Source organism: Pyxicephalus adspersus, chromosome 2 (assembly GCF_032062135.1).
Source record: "Pyxicephalus adspersus chromosome 2, UCB_Pads_2.0, whole genome shotgun sequence".
Lineage (NCBI taxonomy): Eukaryota > Metazoa > Chordata > Amphibia > Anura > Pyxicephalidae > Pyxicephalus > Pyxicephalus adspersus.
This window is the reverse complement of record NC_092859.1, coordinates 38,595,666-38,606,219: the sequence shown is the minus strand read 5'-3', so window position 1 is coordinate 38,606,219 and position 10,554 is coordinate 38,595,666. Positions and strand designations below refer to the sequence as shown.

General features: G+C 35.6%; 1 protein-coding gene across 1 annotated transcript; it reads left to right on the top strand.

The window, feature by feature from the left end:
- Positions 1-6,906: 6,906 nt before the first annotated feature.
- Positions 6,907-9,762, top strand: HAND1 (heart and neural crest derivatives expressed 1). Its single transcript, XM_072403111.1, has 2 exons — positions 6,907-7,683; positions 8,763-9,762. The coding sequence occupies exons 1-2, from the start codon at positions 7,195-7,197 to the stop codon at positions 8,862-8,864; spliced, it is 591 nt and encodes a 196-aa protein (XP_072259212.1). The 5' UTR covers positions 6,907-7,194; the 3' UTR covers positions 8,865-9,762.
- The last annotated feature ends 792 nt before the right edge of the window (positions 9,763-10,554 follow it).

Genomic DNA, 10,554 nt, shown 5'->3' with positions numbered 1-10,554 from the left:
TCTTATTGGTTGCTGTGGTTTAGGCACCTAAAATTAGAACACTTTTTTGAATAAGGGCATATGTATTTTACCCATACCTCAAAACCCATGTAGATTTTAAACAGGGATAACCTTGCGCTAACTATGATTTTCCAAGTAAATTTGCATAAAACAGATATTTTTATGGGAGGGTAAAATAAGGAATCTATTTCTACCCTTTTCTAAACACAGCTTCATCACAAATAAACATTATGCAAAGCACATGACTGATTAAAAGCACAGACCCTTAAAGCGGAACTGTACTCAAAAAAAAAAAAAATTGCAAGGTTCTTTATTGTAGAAGGAACAGGCATGTTTTTTCTACACGTTCGAAATATTTTCTATAATGTACACGAGCTGCACAGGTGAGGTGAGTGTGAATCAGGGATGCAGAAGTACACAGTAGATGTGTAGAGGTGGATGAGGGGATGAGGAGTGTGGAGGTGAGTGGAGGACGAGGGGTGTGGAGGTGAGTGGTGGATAAGGAGTGGAGGTGAGTGGTGCACTAGGGTTTTGTAGGTGAGTGGTGGATAAGGAGTGGAGGTGAGTGGTGCACTAGGGTTTTGGAGGTGAGTGGTGGATGAAGAGTGTGGAGGTGAGTGGTGGATGAGGGTTGTGGAGGTAAGTGGTGGATGAGGAGTGGAGGTGAGAGATGGACGAGGGTTTTGGAGGTGAGTGGTGGATGAAGAGTGTGGAGGTGAGTGGTGTATGAGGGTTGTGGAGGTGAGTGGTGGATAAAGAGAGTGGAGGTGAGTGGTGGATGAGGGTTGTGGAGGTAAGTGGTGGATGAGGAGTGGAGGTGAGTGGTGGATGAGGGTTTTGGAGGTGAGTGGTGGATGAAGAGTGTGGAGGTGAGTGGTGTATGAGGGTTGTGGAGGTAAGTGGTGGATGAAGAGAGTGGAGGTGTGTGGTGGTTGAAGAGAGTGGAGGTGAGTGGTGCATGAGGGATGTGGAGGTGAGTGGTGGATGAATAGAATGGAGATGAGTGGAGGTGAGTGGTAAATGAGGAGAGTGGAGAGGAGTGGAGGTAAGTGATGGATGAGGGTTGTGGAGGTGAGTGGTGGATGAAGAGCGTTGAGGTAAGTGGTGGATGAAGAGCGTTGAGGTGAGTGGTGGATGAGGAATGTGGAGGTGAGTGGTGGATAAGTAGAATGAAGATGAGTGGAGGTGAGTGATGGATGAGGGGAGTGGCAGTGAGGGGTGGATGAGGGAAGATGAGGTAAGTAGTGGATAAGGGGTTGTGGAGGTAAGTGGTGGATGAAGAGAGTGGAGGTGTGTAGTGGTTGAAGAGTGGGTAGGTGAGTGGTGGATGAAGAGAGTGGAGGTGAGTGGTGCATGAGGAATGTGGAGGTGAGTGGTGGATGAATAGAATGGAGATGAGTGGAGGTGAGTAGTAAATGAGGAGAGTGGAGATGAGTGGAGGTAAGTGATGGATGAGGGTTGTGGAGGTGAATGGTGGATGAAGAGCGTTGAGGTAAGTGGTGGATGAGGGATGTGGAGGTGAGTGGTGGATGAGTAGAATGAAGATGAGTGGAGGTGAGTGATGGATGAGGGGAGTGGCAGTGAGGGGTGGATGAGGGAAAATGAGGTAAGTAGTGGATAAGGGGTTGTGGAGGTGAGTGGTGGATGAGTGGTGTAGAGCTGAGCAGTTGACAAGTGGTGAGTGGTATACTTAGAGACAGGGGTGAGTGGTATACAAGGGGTGCAGAGGAGTAACGTTTGTATATAATGGAATTTCAGTTTTATAATTATGTTGCTGGGGTTTATATGTGTCTGTGAAAACTTTTTTTGTGGCACAGTAATCAAAACAAATTTTGTGTGCACAAAAGCTGTGGTACCTGTGTGCTATGCGTACAGTGGGTAGACTGAAGTTATAGGTAATTATGCCCCTTTAAGCCTATCCCACTGTCAGTACAGTGTGGCTATACCCAATGTTTGTCACTGCACTTCAGGCTCAACAGCATTGTTTTTCTTGAAGTGCCAAGGGGCATCCTAGGTTTTTCACAATTCAGTTGGAATAACACTCAGGAATCTGTTGTCTGTTCAGTATTTTTAATTTTATTTTGATACCAATATGTTAGTTGTTCATTTTGTTGCTTTAAAAATGAGAACAAAAAAGAACTTTAATTAAATGGAAACAAATATGTTTATTGTTTGTTTTATTATTATTATTATTATTATTATTAATAATAATAATATTTGCTCATTGTTGTTTGCAATTGAGTGGCTTTGCTGATATTTTAGAAATCATTTTCTTTTTGGGCCCCAGTACAACTACATTTTACATAGTCTGTAATGTGTGATAGCTCTATTGTTTTTTATTGCTATGTTGCTGTTTTTTAGGTCCTTGAGACCAATTTTGGGTCTAGTGTCTGTGCAAGAGTAACACACCACTTCTTCCCAGTATGGATGCATGTTTATTGATCATTTTCGTTTTATCTGTGATGTTGAATTGGTGAACACCCTGCCATCCCCTTCCATCAGCAAAGATCTGTCTTCATTGCATTGAAATAAGAAGAGATTCAATGAGTCTGAAATAAGGTATTATTCAATAAAAGTTTTTATTTCTAAATTTTATTAGCATGTTGATAAAGATGAGGAGGGGGACAAACAGATGAGAAATATATAATATAATATATATATAATATATATGTAATATAAGTAAATTATCACAGCTTTGGCATGTCCATTGTAGACATATATATATATATATGGGATAATAATTAAATTGAAAGATAAGAAAAGAAAAGAAAAGAAAAGAAAGGAAAAAAAAGAAAACAAAAGATAAAAGAAAATAAAAGGAAAAGAGAAAAGGAGAGGAATTGTAATGAAAAAGGGGCAGAGGGGCAGAATAAAGTTTGGGATATATATAATGAGAAAGAATAACATGCAGTTAGCAAGAGTAGCCAATCAAAGATAATTTCTCAATAAAGTGTTCTAAAGCTGCAAAGAAAAAAAGGATTGAATGGATGAGTAAATGAATGAATGACCAATAATCACCAAGCAAATTAAACTCTCAGAATGAATCCAACAAACTGATACTGTGACGTCAGGGGCAGCTTCTCCCATCAGCAGGTATTGTCCAATCAGATTTGTTCTCATACTACAAAGCGTTCACCCTGAACTCCTTGTATGACTGCTCTGCGAGCTATCAGACACAATGAAAGTAACACATCCCAGATGTCAGGGCTACATTACAGCGAGGAGAGCCACACATCGACAGCTAAAATATGCACACAGAAAAAAATACTTTATTTTACTCATATTTTCCACTGTTGAAATGCAGACTTTTTTTTCTCTGTTAGATGATTAAGAAAAGTCAGCAAAATGAATTTACCGCTAAGAAGACACCGGAGGAGGAAGGGCAGAGGGTTGTCAGAGGGCAAATAGTGCAAACCTGGGGGTTCCATGCACATCCTGGACAGCAGGTTTTGCTGGGACTTGTGGTTCTCTTTGGATCTAGTGCCCTCTATTCGTACTGTAGTAAAAATGGGATTCTTATGACAAATTATGAAAGAATATTTTATTGTGAATGGGATGAAATAATGTTCTTTTCTCTGTATCAGAGTACATACAACTCTCTTTATGTCTTCTCTCTCTCTCTCTCTCTCTTTATACATATATATAAATAGATAGATAGATAGATAGATAGATAGATAGATAGATAGATAGATAGATATCTCTATAAACAGATAAATATATAAGAATGTAACTGATGGTTGTAGTACTTGTTTATGTTGCTTTTTTCCCAAAATGAATGTAATATATATTTATTGCCTTGTCTATGCATCTTTTTATCCAGAGAAGTGGCTGGCTGCTGTTATTGATCAGGTCAGACCCCAGGAACAGATAGCTGTGTCTGATCTTTTTGGTTATCTTATCATATGTTTATGCTGTGACTGCTCCAGAGTGTTCCCATTTACAGCAGGGTGACCATAGATAAGTACAAAGACACAGAAAGGACATTATAGCCATTCACTTCAACACTATTGCCATTATATGGTGAGCACTATGGCCAGGGATTTAAGAGTAATTACCAGGGATGTTCCAAGTATTTTCCTGTAATGTCTGTTATCTTAATGATGCTGTGCTACAACTGTATTCTGGTGTTGGCATAGAGGGTGAAACAAGGTAGAATAGAGGTATGTATATATATATAGGTGTATATATATATATATTTATATATATATATATATATATATATATAATGATAATTCATATATATGTGTATAAAGATATGTAGTAAGACAAAGTAAAACATTATTACATTCCATTTACAATACATGTAAATGTATTCATAAATTGTCATAAGAATTCCATTATTTTTGCAATATGAATAGAGGGCACTAGATCCAGATCCACAAAAAAAAGGAAGAGGGAGGAAGAGAGAGAATGAGAGAGGAGGAAAAAGAGAGAGCGTTAAATTCTCACATTGAAAAGAATACCACATTATTTCATTCCATTCATTTAGTCCATTATTAGTATTAATGATTAGAGGGCACAACATCGAGAGGAACCGCAAGAGCAAGAGGGAAGGATGAAGAAGAGAGAGAATGAGAGAGAGAGAGAGAGAGAGAAAGGAGAGAGAAAGAGACGGAAGGAGAGGAAGGAAAAGAGAGACAAAAAGAAAGAAGGAGAGTGGAAAAGAGAGAATGTAGGAGAGAAGAGAGGGGAGAGGGATAAGAAGGGAGAGAGGAGTTAGTCCTAATGTGTTATAGAATATGTATATATATATATATATATATATATATATATATATATATATATATATATCTGTGTGTGTGTGTGTGTGTTATCAGTCACATAGATATGGATCACGCTTGATTAACTGCAAACGTACAATTTTTTGTATACCTCTGAATGTATTCTATGTATATATATATATATATATATATATATATATATATATATATATATAATGAACCTTCGACCTTTTTGACAGCCAAATCAAACATTTAAAGTTGTCACAATGTAGCAAAACCTACATATTCACATTTTATTATAGCTTTTCTTAGTAAGATCCTAAAGGAGCTCCACTCCTTACTCCAGATATATAATAGAACATGAACCAACATTTAATATAGAGGATCCAGTTTTCCATGTAAGGGTCTTCATTCTTGCAGATAATATAAAGATGACAATATAGGGCGAATTACTTACACCATGAATAATTGAGTATTTCACTCTTTTTATTAATATTAGAAGTCCCATGCAGTCAGAATACCCAGATTTCGTATAAATTTACAATCGCTTTGTTACCCAGGATAATTAAGATAAATGTATTCTACAAGTTACAATATTACTCCTTGTTCGTGTTAAATCAATCCCGCTATTTATATAACGGAGCAGAACAACAGACAAAGAATTATAAATACACATTTTATTAATGCAGCGGAAATAAAACTGATTTAAAACACTTCCATTGTTTAATGATTTTTTACATGACATATTTAGAGATGGGTGGATGCCGTAAAAATGATATACCTTGTAACATCTGATATCATATATTAAGAGAAAGTTAATACTTAATATTACAAACCTGTGGTCCTAGTACAGCAAAACCAAATGTTTGCTCCATTTGTCATTTGTCTATTAATGCTGCATCCGCTGGTGTGTCCATAGCTCAGGAATTATATATATATATATATATTATATATTATATATATATTACATGCTATAAGTATTCTATGCACTGTGTTTTATATGCTAAGCGTATGTGTATTGCGAATGTACATTGAATGACTCCTAAATTATAGGAGATATTTAGCCAATTATTTAAAGTATAATTGAGCACAAAACTTTGTTTGAGAACCCATTTATGATACGTTATTATAATTACTGATCTATTTCTACAGATATGATAATAATAGTAATAATAGCTTTATAATATTTATTTAATAATGGATAATTGTCCTTTATCAGTAAACACACAATATTCGCAGTACAACAATAATAAATGTGTTTACAATGTCCTCTTTCCGTTATTGACACATACATGGTTGAGTTAATTATATGTATAGAAGGATTAGTAGTGAAAATATTAGGAGAATGGTTACTTGTGCGTGTTTTATTCTATTGCTCAGTGCAAACACACAATGAATAATAATGATATACATATAATATAATATAATATAATATAAATATACACACTATATATATACTTAATATATTACTTTATAGTAATACAATAATACTTAATAACGATCACATAATAACATATCACATAGCAATGTATAGTAAAAAAATAATATACAATATAATATATTATTAACACACTTATATACATACATTGATACACACATGCAAATATCTTTATATATATACATACACTAATGTACACACATGCGTATATATAACATATTACTATAGCAATGCATAATAAAATAATAATATAAAAATACACACATACATACCATACGCATTTTAAAAAAAGTTGCAATGTGAAGTATTTTATTACAATTATGTCTTGCATACAAATGTTATTATAAGTTTATTATTGATAGTTTTTTCATGCAGTAGAAAGTCTCTAGTTTGATGGTATTTATTCATTTGCAGCACATAAAACGCCAACTAAACTCCTGGCATGGCTTGGAATTATATTGTGTTCTTACATTTTCTTACCATATTTGCAGGAATAAAGTTGGTAATTGCTAAGGCAGAGATGTAAGTGAAGGTTGTAGGTGCATTAGTAGCAGCTGGGACCGTGCTGTATTAGGTGAGAGTATAACGATCCTTATGGTTCCAGGTGATGGTCCCTACTCCCCCCTCCTCCTCCTCTCTCCCTGCACTTCCTATTGGCTGTAGGCTGAGTCTGACATCAAGAGCTGAGGTCCATATAAAGCAGCCTGGGGAGGCACACAAGGGTTAAAGAGCTCAGAGCAGCAGAGCTGGAGCCTGGATCATATCTGTTATTGTATCCCAGGCTTTCTTTATCCTTTCTAATCTTAAATATATAGATTCTGGCTTAGTACCTTAGCCCTGAGTGTTCTCTGCTGGATGCTGGGTTCTCTAGGAGGATCTTTGCTCATAAGGTGGAAGTTTGCCTTGTAGGAGCTTGTAGGAATTCCAGGTCCAGATCTCATGGGGTCACACTGAGGAGCAGCCAGGAGTAAGGTTGTACAAGAAGATCAGGGCTTTGTCTTAGTGGAGGAAACAGAAGAACTCTCAAGGGTTACCATGAACATCATTGGGAGTTACCAACACCACCATATGATGCCAGAACCTTTCATCTTCACTCCTACCTCCAGATGTCACCAGGAAAGACCTTACTTCCAGGGATGGGTCCTTAACCCAGGAGAAGTGTCACCAGAATTTGCCACCCAGCCTCCCTACAGCCCTGAATACGGCACAGTAGGCCCATCGCAAACCGGCAACCGCCTGGAGGCCCTGTCTGGTAAACTGAGCAGGAGGAAGGGAGTCCCCCCCAAAAAGGAGAGGAGAAGGACAGAAAGTATTAACAGTGCCTTTGCAGAACTTAGAGAATGTATTCCTAATGTGCCAGCCGACACTAAACTTTCAAAAATCAAGACCCTGAGGCTCGCCACCAGCTATATTGGCTACTTGATGGACGTTCTGGCCAAAGATAGCGAGCCTGGGGGCACAGAGGGGTTTAAGGCTGAGCTGAAGAAAGTAGACAGCAGAGACTGCAAAAGGAAAAGAGAAGGGGTGAGTAAAAACTTAATCTTTTTTTCTTTTCTTTCTCTTTACTTGTTTTTAGCCCTTTTTTCCGTCATCTTTTGATTCTCATTACTTGTTTTTATCACATTTTTCCCTTATCTTTTCCTTCTCATTACTTGTTTTTATCATTTTTTTCCCTTACCTTTTCTTTCTCATAACTTGTTTTTATCGCTTTTTTCCCCTAATTTTTTCTTTTTCATTACTTGTTTTTATCAGTTTTTCCCTTTTTATTTTTTTCTGACTAATAAATCAGCCTACATATTTTAAAGAACGGAAAACATTTTACCCTAAGTCCACCAGCCCTGGGTTTAATAAACATAAGGTTATTTTTATAAATCGTTTGACAAATAATTCTCACAGCTTTCACCCAGAATTCACACATTTACCTTGAAAAAAATGTGTGAATCCTGGATGAAATCTTGTAACAAGAAGATAACTATAAAAAGCCCACTAATATTTTTTTCGATAATAAACTCTGTGTTTTATTTTCTATCAGTTCATTGTAAAACCATTTGATGTTTTTCAAACTTAACAAGTGCTCTGTTGGACAAATGATATTGACAAATGAGTAGGGCTGTTCATTTTTTCCCCTACAGTTCCACAGGTTTACGAAACTGTAAACACAGAGTTTGGTGTTGGAGTAAAATATTGCTCTCCAGTGGGAAAGTTCACAGCCCTTGAGATATATATACAGGATAAACCTCAAATCGAAATTCTTGAGGTCTTCAAATTTCAAATATTTAAAATATTCTCTTAAATTGTGTCCAGTTTGTGTTGTATTATACACAGGCTGATGAATAATTTACTCAGCTTTCTTTTTTATGTACCATAAATTTTAAACATAACACTAACAATAGACAAGCCCACTACGAGTGTGTTTATTGTTCCAGTAAATATCTCATAAAGGCTACACTTAAATATATTTTTAATTGTTTTTTTTAATTAAATATTCTGTCTTTAAAGATAATCATTAATAAAATATTTCCCAAGATTGCTTTTTAAATGTGTCTTTATTTTATGGTTTAAAATATTTTTTGTTAATCAATTCTCTTTTTTTTTCTTTTCAGCAAAGTGAAGGATTCTGGGGTAATAGTCCAGCAGGAGAGAAGAAGCTGAAGGGTCGGACAGGGTGGCCGCAACAGGTCTGGGCCTTAGAACTGAACCCATAAACTTTGCCTTAATTACCCTGAATGCACTGTAAGCGTCCTAAAGGCAATTGGAATCGAATCACTGAGCACTCCTCTTCAGGCTGGGTAGGAAAGGACAGACAAACTTATGTGCAATTAAAAAAAATCTATTTCTATGGACAATTGTAGATTTTTTTTCTCTTGTGAGGACAGAATTGTGCACAAATGATTAACATGTGTTTGCGTGAAAAGTCTGCAAATTATAAACTGTCTTCAATCGATCTATATGTAAAGAAACAGAGAATGTATATAGCAATTTAAAAGTTTGGACCATTTATATATTGTTACTATGACTCAGGGATCTTATTTTTGTTTCTTTTTTTTGTAATGCTTATTATTACACACTTATATGCTTGAGCAATTTTTTTTGCAAACATTTTTGCATTGCTATATAGACACAGAATTGAAACATGTTCCCAACAACAAATACTGGTAATATCCTTCATCTTAATATGTGGTTATTATTAAGATTTTTGAGCACTGTGAGCTACTTTTTGTGCAATCAATATAAATATCTATGTGTAGATTATTAAAATAGTGGTCATGGACAGTCTCTCCAAAACTGTATTGCCTCTTTAACCAAAATTCATTTTCACTCAAAGCTTTGCTTGCTTCTTTTTTGTTTAATTATTATTATTTTATTGTGTCAGGGATACAATTCTGTAACTGGTTCAGGTTCATAAAATGGTCAGTAAATTGGAGGCAGAGTGTTGATATATTTTTATAACGTGCTGATTTCCTGTAAGAGGGTTCTTCCTTTCACACATTGTACCCTTCCTATTCTTCATTATTAATTGGATTCTTAATTTCAGCTAATTTGAGCAGAATATCTATTTTTTGTCTTGTGTTTGTAAATAATAAAAAAAGAAAATATTTTTCAAGGGTAAATTTGTCAGGTGTTTTTAACTATTTATTTGTGTTGAGTTGAATAGTGGATTGTAAGCTGTCAATGCTGTCATGGGTTTAACTAATAACTTTGCAGGAAAGATTGCTAAATATCAAGTCAGGGTTTCTTTCTGCAAGGAAAAAAAAAAACATTGCATACTTTACATTTTGTAGAATTCTGGATTTTCTTGCTGTAGTGGGGATTTTTATGTTTAGTCATTTATATATTTGGCATGTGTGTGTTTGTATTTTTGTATTTATGGTGATGATCATGAGTTTGAATGTATGCATCACTATTTGAAGAGCGAATAATCACACCGCTTTTAAAGCCGGGAATTGGGAATTTATGAATTCTATGTTATTTTGCAGCCTGGACATTTGCGTGCATTTATTAGAACAAATTAACGTTATATGTATATATATATATATATATATATATATATACACACACACATACATACCTTTTCTGCAGCTTATGCATTTGCTGCTGTTATTATTTATTTTATTGCACAAACTGAAATCAGAAATACACACATACACACAAACTATACAATACACACATCCCAGTGAAGAGATCACTGCTATGGGTATTTTATATAATCAAGCAGTAATTTCTCCTCTTACCCCCATAAATCTAAATGTGGTATTTGAGTTTTTGTGAAATTCATAAAAACAATCCACATGCAATCTTTAACGGGCTTTCATTTTTGTTTCTGGTCACATCGGTGACATGTTATCACTCCCTAAATAGTCACCTAAGCAGGATGGAAGGTGAAATCTGCACAAT